Source organism: Trichosporon asahii, assembly GCF_000293215.1.
Source record: "Trichosporon asahii var. asahii CBS 2479 unplaced genomic scaffold scaffold00051, whole genome shotgun sequence".
Taxonomy (NCBI): domain Eukaryota; kingdom Fungi; phylum Basidiomycota; class Tremellomycetes; order Trichosporonales; family Trichosporonaceae; genus Trichosporon; species Trichosporon asahii.
Genome location: NW_014040873.1, coordinates 626,185 through 644,467, shown reverse-complemented (window position 1 = coordinate 644,467; position 18,283 = coordinate 626,185). Strand labels below are relative to the sequence as shown.

Below are 18,283 nucleotides of genomic sequence, written 5' to 3'. Positions count from 1 at the left end.
CCTCATGTAGCATAGTGACAACTGTTGTAATACCGACTTAGATGTATATGTACATTGTGTACAGAGCGGTGTCAAGACCTCAAGACGACTCGGGCTTCGTAGCGTCGAGGCGCTTCAGCGTCTCACTCGCAATCTCCAAGAAGTCGGCCGGCATGCCAGCGAGCTGCGCCGCTTTCTGCACGTCAGCTACACCTCCCTTGACGAAGCTCACAATAGCATGCGAGTCATAGTTGATCCCGGGCTTGAGCGCGTACGAGTACGCAAACGCGCCACTGGCCGCATCGACGTCGACGTCGGTGCAGAAGAAGGCGACGCCGGGGCGCACGTCGCTCTTGGAGGTAGGCGAGCGCGGCGCACCGAGCATGTGCGCTAGCTCGTGGTAATGCGTCGCGAAGAGGGTGCGACACCCGATGTGCCGCAGGATGTAGTCGAGGGTCGCGTATGCGATACTGATGCCTGCATTGAGGGTTGTCCCGCGGCCGATTCTGGAGTCAGCTGACCTGCATCTAGCGTCATGTCCATGCGCTTCGGGCCCCGCGCTGCTGCGCTCCGCGCTCCGCATACTCACTCATCCATGATGACGAGGGAGCGCGGTGTTGCGCTCTTGAGTATAGTCGCCGTCTCGACCATCTCGAGCATGAACGTGCTCCTGTCCCTATAGAGATCGTCGCGCGCGCCGATGCGCGAGAAGACCTTGTCGACTATCCCGATCCGCGCGCTGTTGGCGGGCACGAAGGAGCCGCTCTGCGCCAGAATCGCCAGCACGGCCGTCTGCCGCAGCAGCGTCGACTTGCCGCCTTGGTTGGGGCCGGTCACGACGTGCAGGTACGCTGAGGGCGTCATGTGCGTCGAGTTGGGGGTGAATGCGCGCGAGGCGGCGAGAAGGCCAGACTCGACCGAGGGGTGTCGGCCTGCTTCGACGTGTAGCTCGGTGCTGGAGTCAGCTTTTGGGCGACCGAGACAGCTTACCCCGCGTCAAGCACGGGACGGACGTAGTTCAGCTCGACTGCGGCCTGCGCAAAGCCGGCAGAGACGTCTAGCTCGTCCACGAGCTCTGCGTTGTGCTGAACGGTCCCTGAATGCTCGATCACGATCGCGCGCAATCGGTTCAGAGCGCGCGAGTGTGCGACCTCGAGCTCCTGATGCGCGCGCGCCAGTTTCGCGCCCAGCAGCGACCATTCCTGCTGTCAGCTCGACGGAAGGGATTTTCTAGCTCGCACGGCCACTTACATTGTTGGCGAACGTTTTGGACGCTCGCGTCTCGCTCATGACGTAAAAGTCGGGAGACCGGTCGAGCTTGCCAATCTCCGTCTTGCGCTTGACGTTGACGACGAAGGCGCCGCGCACATTCTGGCCCAAGCTCAGTGTCGGCGCCGCCATCTCTTCCCTCAAACGAGCCTCGAGCTTATCTCTCTGCGTCTTGAGACGCTCGATCTGCTTGTGCAGATCTGACAGTTCCGTCGAGAAGCTGCTGTCAGCTATCAACCTCGTCATCGAAAGCTCACCTAGGCCGGATCCACCATAGCGCGCGCTCGCGCTCCGCTCGTTTTCGGTCTTCCTCTTCGCCTTTGGTTGCCCTTGGGCTAGGTTCGGGATCAGACTCGTCCGCGATCTGCAGCACGTTCAACGCCGTCTCGTCGATCGCGCCTTCTATCGTGTCCGCGAGCTCGCTAAGCGGCTTGAAAGCCTCGACGAACTGACGGAGGCGCTCGCGCCCCTCCGCTTGCTCGCCAGTGGGGACCGGTTTCCGCCGCTTCTCGCGCACCGTCTCCTGGATGCGAGCCAAGATCTGCTCCACGATCCGGATCCAGCGAGCGACGTCCCACACGTCACTGCCGTCGCCTTGGTACGAGCGGAACTTTTGAACCGTACGCATTACGTCGGACAGCTCCCTCATCTGTTCACGCAGGCGGAGGCGGAGATCCTCGTTGTCGACGAGGGACGCCACGAGGGCCAGACGTGCGTTGATGTGCGGCAGCGAAGTGGACGGAGCTGACAGAGTGCGCCGCAGTAGGCGCTGGCCAGAGTCCGTCACAGTGCGCGAGATAACACTTAGGAGGGTGCCCTTGACACTGAGTGGGGATCGTAGATGCGAGGGGATAGTGCTGATGGGCATCAAGCCGCCGGGTCGCAAGGCGTGACGGATCTCAAGAGCTTGAAGAGTCGGAGCGTCGATGTGCATTTGATGCTGTTCAGACTCGCGGTTGAACTCTTCCGGCTGTGTCGGCATCGCCGGCATCGAATCTCGGAGCGCATACTCCAGATGACGACGGAGGAGGGTGATGGCTCGGCGCTCCAGTGTCAGGGCGCTGGATGGTTTCGGTGCGGTTCTCCGTTGTAAGGTCGTGTCTTCCTCGCCGGTACTTGCAAACGACACATGGACACCCAGGACACGCAGAAGGCCCAGAAACTCCCCGACGTCCGCGTCGAGATCAACCGCCTCTGTTCCCTGAAGCCAAGCGTCTCGGTATGTTGAATCGAGTACTATCTCCTTCGGTGAGATGCGGGTCAATTCGTCCTCGATGTCGTTTACATTCGTGTCCTTGGTGAAAAACTCACCCGTCGACACGTCTGCGTACGCCATGTATACTGGCAGCCCAGCATCACCCTTGGCGTGCGCTCCGACTGCCAGGGCTAGCAGGTATCTGCTTTCCTGGCCCGAAACCCATGACTCGCTGACAAGAGTTCCAGGAGTCACGACTCTGGTGACCTTCCTCTTCACCTCGTCCCGCGGGTCCCGGAGCTGCAGGGGATCCTTCGCCTCCTCGACGAGGGCGACAGTGTAGCCAAGGTCTTGCACGAGGAGCTTCAAGTACTTGTCGATCTGATGGATGGGGAAGCCAGTGAAGGGGAACTGACCAGTCTTGTAAGTTTTGCTGGTCAGTTTGATGCCGAGGAGGGAAGACACCTCGATCGCCGGTTGAAAGTAGGACTGGGATTGTGAGCCTCCCACGCAGAGACGCACCTACCTCATAGAAGTTGCCGACCTGCGTCAGCAAAATGCAGTCCGGGAAGCGTTTCCAGTTCAGCCAGACAAGCTTGGAAAGCGGCGTTTCGGGAATCTCTCCAGCTTTCAGTGCGGCCTCGTACTCGGCTTGCTCTTCAGGCGAGATGTCGACATACTCCGCGCGCACAACATCGTCGCCAGGCTGAGGTGTCTCTACGCGATCAGCTGCACGAATGTCCTCACTGACTCACCCGATTTGGACTTTCGCTTGCGTTTCGGTTTTGATGATTCGAGATAAGGCTCTACAGGGCCGACCGTCAGGTCTTCCTGTAGTGTCGTTGCAGACACGGGCAAGTCCTCAAACGCCAGTACCTCCTTCTTGCGACGACCACCCGATCTCGATGACGCATACTTGGGCCGCAGCAGTCGACCAAAGGAGACCGGAGTTCCTCGAGGAAGAGCCAAGGGTCCGATAACACAGTGTCGCGCTCGCGGACCCAAGCGGCTAAGCATAGAGGAGGGTTTCCACGATCACTGCACGCAAGAGCGATAGGCAAGAGGGTGGATGCGAGAGTGGAGGTTCGTGGATGATTGTCGATTCAGGCACGGCATCGGGTCCTACAAACCAAAGTCATCAACGACGGTTCAATCCAATCCTCTTTCGTTCCACCACATCCCCAACCATGAGCAGCGACCAGGACCTTGCCACCTCTGGCAGCAAGGTCATCCACTTTCCCGAGGGAACCTTCAACCCCGAACCTCAGCCACCGTTCGACTACCACTCCCTCGATGGCCAGGACCCGGTTATTTGTATCGACAATGGTTAGTGGCCCCAATGCTAGAAGCGCTGACGGAACAGGGTCTCACTCATGGCGCGCCGGCTTCTCTACGATGTCGAAGCCCTACATCGACAATCCTAATGTTATCGCTAGGTATCGCGAACGGAAGATCGGCAAGAACATGCTCCTCTTCGGCAACTACGTCGACGCGGACGCCAACTCGCGTTCGAACACGAGAAACATGTTCGACGGTGACCTTCTGATCCATGGTGATCTTTTGGTGAGCCAATGTGTCCAAGGGTGTGCTGACGCTGTAGGAATGTGCCCTCGACTACACGTTCCTTACCCTTGGCATCGACTCGGATCGGATAGAGCAGCCGATCGTTATGACGGAACGCCTGACGAACCCGCTGTTCACGAGAGCCAGTGAGTCAAGCTCTCAAATATGAGCTGACATTCAGTGACGTCTGAGCTTCTCTTCGAGCTTTATGGAGCGCCGGAAGTGTCCTACGGCATCGATTCTCTGTTTGCGTTTTCGCGCCATCATCAGAAGGATGGTCTCTCGATTCACATGGGCCACAACGCGAGCACCGTCATCCCCGTTGTGGATGGGAGAGGAATCATCTCACGTGCTAAGCGGTGAGTTTAGCCTTGGCCGTCATAGCTAACAGTTAGGATACCATTCGGAGGAGCACAGGCTTCGGAGCTCATGCTGAAACTGGTCCAACTCAAGTATCCGTCCTTCCCCTTGAAGATTACCGGCGGCCAGGCGACTGTGAGCTGCATCCATCTACCGCACAACTGACCGCAGTACATGTACCACGAAACATGCTACTTCTCATCGGACTATGAGTCGGAGCTCCGATCACTCGAGGATCCGGTCGAGATGGCCGAGATGACCAAGATCGTTCAGTTCCCCTTTACTCAGCCCGAGGTTGTCGAGAAGTCGGAGGCAGAAATTGCGGCTGCCCTGGCCCGCAGGAAGGAGCAGGGTCGGAGACTTCAAGAGATGCAAGCGAAGCAGCGTGCTGAGAAGCTGGCTGCCAAGATTGCTGAGGTGGAGGAGTTCAAGGCGCTTCTGGCCGAGCGTGGCTCAATGAAGAAGGCCGAGTTTGCCCAGCGCATCTACGACTCGACGCCTTTTGAGACGGAAGCTGAAGTTGAGGCATACATCAAGAAGACTGAAGCCGAAATCAAGCGGAAGCAGCGAAAGGATCTCGGGGAAGACCCGGAGCCCGAAGAAGAGCCGACATTCCCGCTTGTGGACCGGCCAGACGAGGAGCTGAACGAAGAGGAACTGAAGGAGAAACGCAAGCAGCGTCTCATGAAGGCTGGCTGGGAGGCTCGTGTCAAAGCCCGCAACGAAAAGCAGAAGGAGAAGGAGCGCCTGGTGAGTTGTGATTCTGTAAGTGGTCGCTAACATGTCCAGGCTGAGCTGGAGCGATTGGAGATCGAGGAGAGGACCAATAATCTCGAGCGGTGGTCAGCCAAACTGCGGAAAGAGCAGGACGAGGTGATCGAGCGTATGAAGGAGCGGAAGAAGCGACAGGCGCAGCTCGGCGACCGCAAGTCGGCGGCTGCCCAGAATCGCATGAAGTCGATCGCTGCATTGGCAGCCGACAGCAACGGCGGGCGTAAGCGGAAAAAGGGGGACGAAGGTATGTGTGTGTGAGCGAATCAAACTGACAACCAGAAAAGGATGATGGGTTTGGGCGAGACGACAGCGACTGGAATGCCTACCGCGAGATCGTGAGTGACAGAGACTCGCAGGGGCTGACCTTAGGCCGACGACGAAGACTCCGATGCCGAGGAGGATGACGCAGCTGCTCTGGAGAGCATAGAAGCTCGTCTTCTCGAATTTGACCCAAGCTTTACTGAGGACGACACCATGGAGGGCCGTGTGCGTCGCAAGAACGCTCTCCTCAATAACTTTGTCCGAGGCGGTACAGGCGGTCGTTATGACGAGGAGAGCGTGGAGCAGAGCTACCAGGTCCACTTGAATGTGGAGCGAATCCGTGTTCCGGAGACCTGGTTCCAGCCGTCCATGTTCGGCATGGACTCCGCTGGTATTGGTGAGATGTCGGGGTGGATCCTGAATGGATTCGAGCCCGATATTCGCGAGCGCCTCATGCAGGTAGGTTTTCGAGCTCTATCTCCGCGGTGATACTGACGCCTCAGTGTATCGTCCTTTCCGGCGGCTCGACGAAGCTTCCTGGGTTGCTGCAGCGTACCCGCAACACGTTGACACCCATGCTTCCGTACCGGAAGCCGTTGAAGATCTACGGTGCGGTCGGTGGAGATGATCCCCGATTGGAGGCATGGCGCGGAATGGCGGAGTGGGCTCGATCACCCGAGGGTCGCTCCGCCCTGGTCACCCGAGCGGAATACGATGAGAAAGGCTCGGAGTGGCTGAAAGAGCATGCTTGGGGCAATGTTCCGCCGTTCTAGGTCGATAAGTAGTGCTTCTGTGGCATATGCATCACACTGTATTTCCCAGATGACCCGAATCACCATGTGAGGGATGTTGCGAACTCTGACTGGTGTTTGTGGGGTCCCCGCACCGGCAAGCGTCACACCATGATGCTTGGACTCCCGATCGTATCTTTCGATTCAAACTCATCCACTTTGCCACCATCGGTATTCATCAATCTGTTCTGGCTACTCCCAGTAGCATGGACGTTTGTGATACACGATGGGAAACATCAGTTCTATGGCGAGAGCGTGAGTGGGAAGGCTGCACAACGCTGACAGAAGCTCCACGGCTCTAGACTCGTATGTCTCCGAACTCGGCACAGACATATCCTACGAGAAGAGGTGAGATCTTTGGTCAGCGCAGAAGCTAATTCACAGCTTGTCGTCCTCGAGATTCATGAAGAGCATTGTTGCACGGCACAAGTATGGCCCCCTCGTGCTAAAGATCTTCATCAAGCCCGACAGCTCGATGAGTCTCAGAGTAATTCAGCGGCGACTGAAGAGTGAGTCAGCTTCGTGGGCAAGGCTAACATGGGCAGGTGAGCGGGACGCGCTTGCGAGTGTGAGCAACGTGCATCCCTACTCTACGTTCATCGAGACTGAGAAGGCCGGCTATCTCATCAGACAGTGGGTCGGATCGAGTCTCTATGATCGTCTCAGGTAAGTCCACATCAAAGGGCGTAATCTCACATCAGCACCCAGCCATATCTCACAGACATTGAGAAGAAGTGGATTGCGTTTCAGCTCCTTACATCTCTACGGGATGCGCGGATGAACAAGGTCTCACATGGCGACATCAAGTCCGACAATGTCCTGATCACAACCGATCTCACTGTCCTCGTGACCGACTTCTCGTCTTCCTTCAAGCCAACGTATCTACCGATAGATGACCCGGCCGACTTTTCATTCTTCTTCGACACGTCTGCGCGACGAACATGTTACATCGCACCGGAGCGCTTCTATGGCGCGGATTCGAAGATCGCGCAGGAGAAGGCCGAGGCTGTGGGTGAAGCCGCGAGCGATGGTAGCGCACCGTGGGAGAAGAGGACGGGGAAGGTTACTGAAGAGATGGATGTCTTCTCTGCTGGGTGCGTACTGGCAGAGACGTGGACCGATGGCCGCACGGTATTCAACCTGAGTGAGCTATTCGCGTACAAGGACGGACAGCTGGGCTTGGACGGCATTCTGGATAATCTGGAGGACAAGAATGTTAAAGTGAGTTCACACGCTCTCATCAGCGCTGACGAGACAGGAAATGATTGCTCAGATGCTGTCGAGAAACCCAAGCGACCGACCGACATTTGATCGCATTCTCAACACCTTCCGGGGCACCGTATTCCCCGAATACTTCTACACCTTCCTCAAGGATTACATCACCGATCTATCTGAGTTGCCGGACAGTCCCGAGCCCGACTTCCTTCGACGAGTGTGCGGAGTTCCTGGGACCAAAGTCGACCAAATGCTGGAACAATGGGACTCTTTGAGTGTTCATCTGGAAGGACAGGGCACGAACGAACGTGAGTCGAGTCCATTTCATTGACCAACTGACATCAGATGGGCCGGCTCTGCTGCTCCTTAATGTCGTGACCTCCAGCATCAGAAACTGCCTCTCACCCAGTTCGAGGCTTCACGGCTTGCAACTCTTCCTGAAGCTCTGCCCCTTCCTTGTGGATGAGCACAAGGTGGATCGTGTTGTACCCTTCGTGGTGGAATTGCTGTCCGACGACGTCCCCATCGTCCGTGCAGAGGCGTGTCGAACTCTGGTCACAATCGTGAGCTCATTTATAACTGGTTGTTGCTGACGTTGTAGGTGGAATCGGTCGACTCTATCACCGTTCACAACGCCACCTTCCTCCCAGAATACCTGCTACCGCAGACTCACAGGCTTGCGAACGATCCAGACGTGTTTGTAAGGGCAACGTACGCTCGAGCGCTCGTCCGTCTGGCGGACGCTGCTGTTCGTATGCTGGAGATCAGTCATGCCTCACAACCAGAGTCGAGGAAGGATCTGCCAAAACTTCCAGACTCGGACTACGACAGCATGCTTGCAGAAATCCAAAACGTTATCGAGGAGCAGGCCACGATGTTGCTTGTGGACTCGAACAGTAACGTCAAACGGAGCATGCTGGCCTCCATCTCGGATCTCTGTCTCTTCTTCGGCCGCCAGAAATCAAGCGATGCGGTCCTAAGCCACATCATGACGTATCTCAACGACCGCGACTGGCAATTGCGGTTGGCTTTCTTCGACGGCATTGTCACAGTAGGGGCATTCATCGGCATCCGAGCTATCCACGAGTACGTCCTGCCGCTCATGCTGCAGGCTCTCGCCGGTGAGTTTGCATTGCATGAAGAGGCTAACCACAGATTCCGAGGAAGCAGTTGTCGCCCGAGTGATCGCATCTCTGTCCAGTCTCGCTTCCCTGGGACTTTTGAAGCGAATGTATCTCTGGGACGTTTATCACCGAGTTCTGGGCTTCCTGTACCACCCGAATACGTGGATTCGCCAGAGCACAGCAGGCTTCATCGCGGCAGCCGCTCGCAACTTGCCCACGTCGGATGTCTGGTGCATTTTGTACCCATCTTTGCGGTCGTCCCTTCGGTCGGACATCGTAACGTTGGACGAGGACTCCATTCTCAATGCCCTCTCACCGCCTGTGAGTATCGCGCTTCATTGAAATACTGACCCTCAGTTGTCTCGTGCGTCGCTGCAGCTGGCCAAATCCGCCGCTCTGCAGAGGTCACCGCCAGGCTTCTGGGATTCGTGCGATCCACGGTATGCGAACAAGTCGTCATTGAGCAGCCGTTCGAGCTCTTCCAGCAAGAGCGACTCACATCTCCTGAAGGACAAGGGCATCACAGCTAAGGATGAGAAGAAGGTTGTCGCAATGAAGGACTTCATCTACAAGCAAGCAGAGTCCTCTCGAGCGTAAGTCACGCATTACGTTCGTGCTAACGTGCAGACGCGAATCAGTAGAGGCGCCGACACCACCGGAGGCGGCGCTCACCTCAGGCAAATCCATCTCCTTGACGAATCTAGGCGTCACGCCGCAGACCGTCTTCATTTCTCCACGGACCGTGGGAGTAGTCGATGCGAAGTTGGAGCTCAGACGCCTCCGGCCAGATCTGATCGGAGAATCCTCCAGTCGGCGCTCGTCGTTTGCCAGTCGCAGTAACCGAGGGGACAACCCTGCAGAAGAAATTCGCAAACGTCTCATCGGTCAACATGAACTCTCTACTTCTCCCACAAAGGCCCCGGTGCCTCGGTCCGAGGCGGCCGCATCCGACTCCGTCATCTCATCTGCTGTCGACGGTAGCCCTGGAGTTACCAAGGGCCACGTTCGCCACAACTCGAAAGCTCTACCTGCTGTCACAAGCCACGCCACTGCGACGGGGACAACGAGCGTACACGAGGACTCACGCTCTGGGCAAAGCACGCCCGTTCCCGGCAATCTGGCTGGCGGCCATGTTGGACCGCTGGCGCCGTACAGCAGCACATACGAGGGAGCTGATCCAGGCGTGAGAGCATTCCTCGAGCAAGTAGATTTGGAGAATTATCGTGAACCACTCCTGGACTTCGGACCGCGCGTGGTAGCGAGCCATCGGAAGCGAGGACCGCGACCAAGGTCCGCTTCTCCTCAACAGGCAACAATGATTGCACACCTACCCCAGCATACCGGTGCAGTGACTGCAATCGTGACTGCTCCCGATCAAATGTTCTTCGCAACCGCTTCTGAGGACTCATCGATCCTGATCTGGGACATCCCCCGCCTCGAGCGCAGTGTAGCAGCTCGTCCGCGTTTGACATATCGAATGGAGGCGCCGGTGTCAACGATGTGCCGGATTGAGGAGACACACTGCCTTGCTGCTGCAAGCGAAGATGGCGCCGTCCATGTGTTGCGCGTCCACGCCTCACCCGGGGCCTCGACAACGAAGTATAAGAGCATCGATTGCATCAGGACCTGGAGAACAGCCCCCGAAGATGGCTATGTCATCAAGATATCTCACCTGCAAGGTGAGTAAGATTTGGATTGCATGAGCTGATCACAGAATCGTCATTGCTCATCGTGACAAGCACTGGAACGATTGGGGTGCTCGATATGAGGTCGATGGAGCTCAAAACGCGGTTCCAGCATCCCCTCGAGCTCGGCCCTATTTCTGCGGTGTGCCCATCGACTCACTGGGTGGTCATTGGAACGGTCACTGGTGCTCTCAGCCTATGGGATCTGCGCTTCGGGCTGCTGCTGAAGTCCTGGGCAGCGCGAGGTGGCATCACGTCCTGTGCGATCCACCCGTCTCGCGGCCGTGGGCGCTGGATCATGGTGTCCGTAGACCGAGACGACCCAGGCGATTCGGGATCACGTTCTTCGTCAGAGGCGCCCCTTGTCGAGACGTACGACATTGAGACGTCAAAGCTCGTTGAGGTATTTGAGGTCCGCTCAACACGACCACCCCAGCGTCCGGCCATTCCCCCATCTCGAGACGTCCTTCAGACCAAGTCTGAGCTCATCGCGGAGTTGGCTGGTGGTATGGGCGGCCTTGCACATATCTCAGCAGACTCGGTGGACGAGCCGAGCGTCCAATCGCTTCTCGTTGGCCAAGGCTTCGCCTCCCTGGCATCACCTGCTCAAGACCCAGGTGCCAACTCATGGATGGTGACGGCCGGAGACGATCGTGTCATCCGCTACTGGGACCTCGCTGGCAATGGGGGCGGGTTCGTCATCTGTGGCTCTCCTCGGGAGAAAGATGTCAGTTTCAAAGCGACGCAGGCCACCCCTCAGCTTTACTACACGCTCCCTAACGCCCGCGCGCCACACCACCCTGGTGGCGCCCATGGCGGAGGTGGATCTGCGGGCCGTGCGCCCAACAATAATGATGGTGGAGCCGAGAGGGGTGGTGCGGCTGGCGGGGGTCGCGGCGGCGCTGTGGCTGGGGGCACTGGCGGGCAAGGCGTCGCTGGCACGTCTCCGCAAGGAGGTGGTGCGGGTGCGGGGATGGGTCAGCGGCAACCGCTGCGCCCGCATTACGACTCGATCTGCTGCTTGGGCATGGTGGAAACGCCATTCTCGAGCTGCATCGTCAGCGCTGACCGGAGCGGGGTCATCAAGGTGTGGAGGATTGAAGGAAGTGGAGCGTCAAGCTCATCTGGCGCTGGAGGCCGCTGAGTCGCTCGCAGCCGCGGTTGTTCTGCGGAACAATGCCGCACCAGGCGACTCACCACTCGGTAGAACTTGAAATCATGCAAGCCACAACATGATAGATACGGCAAAATCGGCCCTTGCACCGCGGTAGAACACCAACCCATCTGCACTCTATCTGATGTGACTGCGCCTGCCAAGAAGCTGGTGACTGACACAAACGCCAAGATCATGGGTGGGCCATTGTCGCACGGCGAGCATCGCACCGTGCCATGTGTCAATCGCACCATTTCTCTGCCCACTGCCACAGTCGCGCCGAGCGCCGAATTGCAGGAACGCCGCGCCGTCCTGGAACGTCTGGAACAAGTGGAACAAAAAGCCCGGAGGCGAACAACGTCCGGTGAGCTGCATGGCTGTCGGTCAGGCTTGTCAGGATCGCTGTCTGCGTAGGCTGGGTCACAGGCGAGGAGACAGTTGTCTAGCCGAGAGGTCGACCTTACTGGCGACACGGAGGTGGGCGACCGATGCCCGCGTTGATTTGGAGCATTGTCTTGGGGGTCAAAGGACTGCGACGGCACGGATTTGCAAGAGGGAACAATCACACCACTATCCTGGATCTGGCCAGAGTTCGAGAGAGCCTGAATTAACGTAACGCTCTTCCGCGCTTTCAACACTGCGGCCTGTGCTGAATACTCTGAGAACAATTCTGTCTTCGTTAATTCTCGATGTCAGATCCCCAAGTCCCCTGCGAGTATTGATCACGCGCAGCTCACAGGTTGACGAGCGCTGATTGGTTCCGGCGTTGCCCGCACTGCCCCCTCCTCCTTCCATCAGTGGTCACCACTCTTCTTGCACCGAGTCGAGGATGATGTTCTGATGCGGAAAAGCGGGAAGCAACTGCGCGCGGATTCCGGCATGCCGCCTCACTTCCTGAGCTATTGAAGCTGCGCACGAACGAGCAAGGGAAGATGCAAATAGACGATAAGCGACAGTCAGATTTACGACGGCGCGACCTGCTATATCCTCCTGGTCGCCTTGCTCGCTTCCGGCATCCGACTTGAAACCATACGTCACGAAAGACTAAGCAATATGAACTTCGCGCCGATCGCTCCGATCGCAGGTCTGACGCACATCGCGCACATCTCCCGCGGCCCGCTGGTGGAGCGCGGGTCGCAGGATCGGCGGGATCGACCTGCCCCAAAGTTCTGGCTGCTGCGAGCTGCGGAAAGTGTCCTTTTCTGTCTGTGATCAGTGGTTCGTGATCAGTAATCATGTCTAGAGAAAGCAACGAAGATGCCAACAATGCGTACGCAGGCTCGGCCTGCCTATGCCTGCAATAGTACACAGGCACAGCAGGCACTCCAAGACGTCCGTGACCGAGAGCCGTCTCCGGCCGCTGCGTCGGTCTTATGCTTCGGCATTTGCTTTTCGGTGGAGCGTTCGGGAAAGGCTACGGCCCGAAGCGGGGCTAATGCCTTCTGATGACCGAAGTGCTATTTCGGGAGATGTTCTCTGCTAATGCACGAGTTGGACTTTCGACGACGATTGTGCAAAGGTGCAGAGAAACACCCAGCTCCACTCATCGGACACCGGACCGGGGGCCGGCGTTCCTACCGTACCTCCGTACCTCGTACCTGCAGTAAGCTGCAGCACATGTACGCAATCGCTAGGGGTGATATTCGAGGTGTGTGTACTCGGAAGCATCTGGGTCGAGAAACGCGAGCTGACGATGTGTTGGCCTGGTTGGGACGGCGGAGTTGTCGCCGTGCGGAGAAAGTACTGCGGGACTATGCATGCGGCATCTCTCGACGCTCGGGACGTGCGCTGCGTCCAGTGGCGACGGTCGCACATGGTGCGACGCCCTCGGTGACACACGTCCAGGGCTGCTGCGCCGCCGACGGGCGCCACAGACGCATGCGGCGCCGATGTACCTGGCATCTGATGTCAGCGAGCACCCTTGGGCGTTCCATGTGCATGACACCGACCTCGACACTGCAGGGACGAGGGATCCAACTTTAGGACATTTGTTGAAGTTTCCAGGACTACGAGCGTGCTCGTCGTATTGTCGTATTGTGTTCCTTGGGGTTCCTCGTCGCCACTGATCTCGTGGTTACGCCGAGCCCCTAAGGCTCCGCCCGTGCGTGTATGCGCGTATTCAGCGATCCGGTGCGCGGCGACACGGCCACCCGGGCAGTTTCTCCGCCCACCCTCGCCGCGGACTCGGCCGCAATTGATCCAAATCCCTCGTTGACGAATCAGCACCGTTCCGTCGATCTCCTGATGTGTCCCAAAGTCATCGTCGCCGAGTTATCGCTCGCACTAGGCCGGCCCCGTGGCGGCGAGAGCCGAGAGAAATGGGCAGGTTCCGCACCTCCACGTCCAGCGCCGCACCTCGGCGAACCTGACTTTGACCTGGCTGGGCATCCCAAGCCTGTTCGGTACCACTGGGTCCAGCCTCTGGGTCCTGCAGCGGCGCCGCTGAGGGCTATGGGACAGACACATGCCCAAGAGGAGGACAAACTTCATCCGGTAGATGGATTTCGAGTCGAGTCGCCATTGCCGTCGCCGCTGCCAAGTCTGGACGTCTGGAAGGAGTGCGACGCCGAATCGACGCACACCGGTATACCGGCCCTCAAATCCTGCCCTCCCTCAGCCCACTCCCTTACTTGCACCCTTGATATCTGTGCGGCGCCCGTGACGAGGATCCGAGATTACTGCGCAGCATATCGCTCGCACCTCTGTTCGATATCAGTATAGCCAGCAGCCGGGAGCCAGTCAGCGGTCAACCACAGTCAGTCAGTTTGGCACGTGCATGCAAGCTCATCTCCGACTCGACAATTTCAGCAAGTGGCTCTTCGTGGTCCGGTCCGTATACCTGGACATGCTTCAGCTTGATGAATTCGAATAAGCCGGTGCGTGATGCGTGACCTCCGATCCGGTATATGAGCAAACTTGTCTAGCAGCGCTGCTGCGCTTACAAAACGGCGACGGTAATCTTGCCGGTCCTGGGGGGTCATGAGGTGTTGCACGTCGTAAGAGACGGTGCGCCGACGCCGTTGGTGCGCTATGCGGCGTGCGCGGAATGCGCATTCCGTCAGCGTACCTGCAGTTTCATTGACGGTTTAATAGATTAATTAACGTTCTGCCTTGGACTTCGTGACATGTGTAAGCCTTGGGGGCTGACGCAAACGCCGCCTCATGCCGTAGATGTCTCACCTGCCCTGCGCTTGCAGGCAATGCATGCATGATCGAGGAGGCCGTGGGTCATGCGGTCGGTCGTCGGATGGCCGATGGGTGGAGTTGTGTCCATGCCCATGCCGAGCATGTCTCCTCCGGTTCGGCGCAAGGGTAGATGCAAACTGCGCCGCATCTCGTCGTCCAGCCCGTCAGGCCCAAGTAAAGCTAGGGATATGCAGGGGGGAGCCAACATAAGATTCCAGCATTCCGCAGAGTAAAGCCAGATCAGGCCCGGGCGGTCCCTACGTCAGCCCTGCAGGTCAGTGCCCAGAACGCCATCGCGTTCGCAGATACTAACCCTTGTCTCCTTCGGCCGGCCGTTCGCGTCCCTCACCCGCTCTCATCCCGCCCGTCACGCACGCATGCCCACCACTTGACAGGCAGTGTCAACCGAGCCGTGCAGACCTTTGCGAGCCTCTGATCCGCCGTTCGCTCCAGAAGAACGCGCTTTGAGGGGTATCGTCATCCCTTGCTTCTTCTCAAGGCCTCTGGCACGCCGGTTATACACCCTTCGTCCGCCCTTTCGGCCGCCCCACTATTCCATCATGCTTGCTCAAATCCTGGGCCCCAGGTGGACAGACGACCGACGCAACTCGCATCCCCAGCTGTCGAGCCCACTATCCACGCCTTCGGCGGCCCTGGCGTGTGCCTGGGATAAACATCCGAGACCGGCGGACCGCCGGCTCTGTCTGCCACTTGGACCATTCCCATCAGTCGCCAGGTCCGAGAGCCCAGGTGCAAGACCACGGAGTTCTGTCAGTAGCGTTGGCACTCGATTTGCAAACATGGGTCGACCTGCGGTGAGTCATGCCCACAGGGCCGTAAAATCTGTGCAATGCATCACGTCTGTCTGAACGTACTTCGTATGCAGGGTTAACAAGCCTCGACGACACCGTTTGCGCCACCCAAAGGCACAGCTCAGGATTCCGGAGCCTGGGTTCAAGGGCGACTTCAGAGGTGTGTTGGAGAGACGAAACAACAGAAGCCCAAAACGTTTGATGTGTCCGAGAAGAAGCCACCAGTGGTGACGTGGAAAATATGCCAATGCAGGGGAGGTGGAAGGAGGATCGGTGCCCAGTTCAGCCGGCTAGAATCTCGTCCAATGTGGACGGAGGGACAGGTTACGCCGAACGCCAAGGCTTCGCAGCTAGTGCAGCAGAGAGCTAAGACTGGGTAATCTTGGCGGAGAGGTCGTTTCACCCGGACGCTTTGAGTCGGACTGATGAGGCTTACGAGAGTGCGGCGGACGCGAGCTTCCCGGCCCGGGAGAAGACGGATGATGCGGACGAGATGAAGGAGGGTGCGCGTAAGGAGAAGCGTTCCGACCTTGGAGGCCAGGATGAGCCGGCCCAACTGTTTCACGACCACCGTCGCCCATGTATGAGGAAGGTATGCGACTCTCTCGAATGTCGCGTTCCAATGGCCCATCTATGGCCAGTGCACTCAGCGAGGGAGGCAGATACGAATGGCCCCGCTGTCGCCCGGAGCCGGGACTGGAGGCTGAGTGTATAGGCCGCTGTTGATCGTCCATCGGAGAGCGACGAGAGTCTGGCGGATAATAGTAAGGATGCCGTCCGCTACCCGGTGTCGCAGGTCCTCCGGGGGAAGCGGTTCTCTCCGTTGCAGCTATCAGGCTAGGCTCGCCGGGTTGCCACGGAGGATGAGGAGATCGAGAGTCGCGACCAGAATAGTGAGGCTGAGGGGGCAGAGGGGGCGGCGGGTACGAATGATGCGGCGAAAGCGTTGGCCGGGGCGCGGGCTGCCAACGGTCCTCCTGCATCACCGAAGGTGGTGGCCCAGCGTAATAGTAACCGCGCGGGCGGGTTTGTAGGCTGTCATCGCGCTCACTGGTGAGCTCCCGGACAAACTGACGTCCTCGCTCATAAGGCCGTTCCCTGTCCAGGGACCTCTCGTCAAATTCGCGCTCTGGGTCTCTATCTCGGGATATCAGATGACTGCCTCGCCATCGTTGAGAATTCAGCTCAGGCCACCCTTGACGAGGATGTTCATCGTGGCGTGCAGGTCCATAGCCATGGCTTACTCGGCTCCCGTCCTGCGGACGATGATCGAAGCCGTTGTGCAAATGTGGGGCAGACATGCCGGGCTGTCGAGAACTTGAAGAACCGTAGGAGCGATAGTCTTCGGCTTCTGGCCAGTGACGTGGAGGAGGTCCTCCGTTCCAGCCGTGAGGAAGCTCCGCCGTCCTCGCCGCAGCGAAGTAGGGGGAAGACGCGACGAGAGCAGCATTGGCTGCATCGGTCTCCCGCTCCCGGCGACGCTTCTGTCTCTGATTCTGCAGCTGTCAGCGAGGTCGGGGCAAATCCTCATACCTGAAACCACACTTGCACTTGTCGAGGAGTCAGGCCAATTTCTCGAGCAAGTGCCTCGCGCTCTGCCGTGGCGGGGAAGATTGTCTAGGAAAACGTTAGCAATCGACTGTCACTGTAACCTGGGCTTACCCTGTCCCATAGTCGGCTGAGAGCTTGCCATTGATTGCGAGACATGAGCATGCGAGTCCGGCGCTTGTGTGGGGATCTTGGCCTGCTCGCCGGCTCAGAGATTGATGAGATTGTAGCCGCTCCATCCTCTGGCGGCTGGTAGGATTCGGCTTCCCCTCGGCTTCCTTGTTGCCTGCGGTCTCCGTCTGCGTGGTACGATTGAGGGTCGTCTGATCTCCCGGAGCCTTCAAAACCCTCCGAATCTACCGATCCGCCGGGAAACCTTTGCGCGTCGCCTTCTGCTGTCCGTACGCTCCGATCGCGGAATGGGGGTGACGACGAGCGTGGTCTCACAGCAGAGCTGGCAGGATAGATAGGCGATGCACTTCTTCTGTCGCTGCGTCCACGCTCATACCGTGTCGGAACGTCCCTCGGCCGGCGATCTTCAGCCGATGTTGGGTGATAGTGTGGCGCATGCGAAGGGTGATCCGACCGCCCAGACCTCGAACTTGACGGGAGGGATTGGGAACCGTGTTCGGTCGACGCGCCGTCCTTCGAAGGGTGCAGATCTTGCGATGGATGGTGTGGTGAAAAGTGGTGATATGGTGTTGAGACTGGTGATTGGTGAGAAGGTCGATCTGGTGCCGGCAAACGTGCAGAGTCGCCAGGTCGACCGCCCATCTTAGTCACGGCAGGGGGAGATGAGCGAAAGCCTTGCAGCGGTGAGAGGATATACCGCGGTGCCGTTTACGACGACCTTGGCGCGCACCAGACTGCTATCAGACGTAATTGTTAGGCTCAGCGCGACTGGAAGGAAGTAGACTACTTCAACGACGAAACCTGAGATCCAGTGAAGGGATACACAGGACGGGGCACGGCAAAAGGTGGATATGACGCGAGGGCGTCGAGGGCGGCGCGTATGATAAACGCAGCTCTATCGCTGGTCGATCAGAACTGCAGGCTCGGCAGAAACTGTTTCCACATTTATGTGGAGAGGGCGTCTCAATGTCGGTGCCCTGTGGGCGCGGCGGCCAGGTAGGCGCAGGGATGTCTGAGAGCGTAAAGGGTCGGTAAGGGTGGAGGTCGGTTGGCGTAGACGAGGGCAGGGTAGAGGTCGGTGGGGAGAAGTGGGTAGATAATGAGATTTGCCGGCAGCTAGAGTAAGCATGTTAAGCCGTGCGTTGCGATGTGAGAAATAATGGTGGGGCCGAGCGAGACATGGAGGAGAGGGAGTTGTTGCAACAATGCAGAGGAGAGGCAGGAGGGAAAAGTCGT

General features: G+C 58.2%; 5 protein-coding genes across 5 annotated transcripts; 3 read left to right on the top strand and 2 right to left on the bottom strand.

Annotated features, from left to right (window-relative positions):
• Positions 1–79: 79 nt before the first annotated feature.
• A1Q1_02627 (uncharacterized protein) lies at positions 80–3,460 on the bottom strand (the record flags this gene model as incomplete). The annotated part of the gene is made up of 7 exons (XM_014323888.1): positions 80–500; positions 569–927; positions 993–1,139; positions 1,231–1,468; positions 1,521–2,863; positions 2,970–3,149; positions 3,191–3,460. The coding sequence occupies 7 exons, from the start codon at positions 3,458–3,460 to the stop codon at positions 80–82; spliced, it is 2,958 nt and encodes a 985-aa protein (XP_014179363.1).
• Positions 3,461–3,630: 170 nt separating this feature from the next.
• On the top strand, positions 3,631–6,174 carry A1Q1_02626 (protein-vacuolar targeting-related protein; the record flags this gene model as incomplete). Its single annotated transcript, XM_014323887.1, has 9 exons — positions 3,631–3,769; positions 3,807–4,006; positions 4,044–4,152; positions 4,398–4,501; positions 4,580–5,116; positions 5,162–5,360; positions 5,420–5,479; positions 5,523–5,860; positions 5,905–6,174. The coding sequence occupies 9 exons, from the start codon at positions 3,631–3,633 to the stop codon at positions 6,172–6,174; spliced, it is 1,956 nt and encodes a 651-aa protein (XP_014179362.1).
• A 132-nt stretch (positions 6,175–6,306) lies between these two features.
• Positions 6,307–11,360, top strand: A1Q1_02625 (uncharacterized protein; the record flags this gene model as incomplete). Its single annotated transcript, XM_014323886.1, has 12 exons — positions 6,307–6,447; positions 6,495–6,498; positions 6,563–6,701; positions 6,827–6,858; positions 6,914–7,413; positions 7,466–7,715; positions 8,100–8,528; positions 8,578–8,852; positions 8,910–9,124; positions 9,170–9,273; positions 9,320–10,214; positions 10,271–11,360. The coding sequence occupies 12 exons, from the start codon at positions 6,307–6,309 to the stop codon at positions 11,358–11,360; spliced, it is 4,074 nt and encodes a 1,357-aa protein (XP_014179361.1).
• A 2,118-nt stretch (positions 11,361–13,478) lies between these two features.
• On the top strand, positions 13,479–14,090 carry A1Q1_02624 (uncharacterized protein; the record flags this gene model as incomplete). Its single annotated transcript, XM_014323885.1, has 1 exon — positions 13,479–14,090. One exon carries the CDS (start codon positions 13,479–13,481, stop codon positions 14,088–14,090), a length of 612 nt encoding a protein of 203 aa, XP_014179360.1.
• Positions 14,091–15,717: 1,627 nt separating this feature from the next.
• A1Q1_02623 (uncharacterized protein) lies at positions 15,718–17,689 on the bottom strand (the record flags this gene model as incomplete). The annotated part of the gene is made up of 3 exons (XM_014323884.1): positions 15,718–16,857; positions 16,901–16,984; positions 17,030–17,689. The coding sequence occupies 3 exons, from the start codon at positions 17,687–17,689 to the stop codon at positions 15,718–15,720; spliced, it is 1,884 nt and encodes a 627-aa protein (XP_014179359.1).
• Positions 17,690–18,283: the final 594 nt, after the last annotated feature.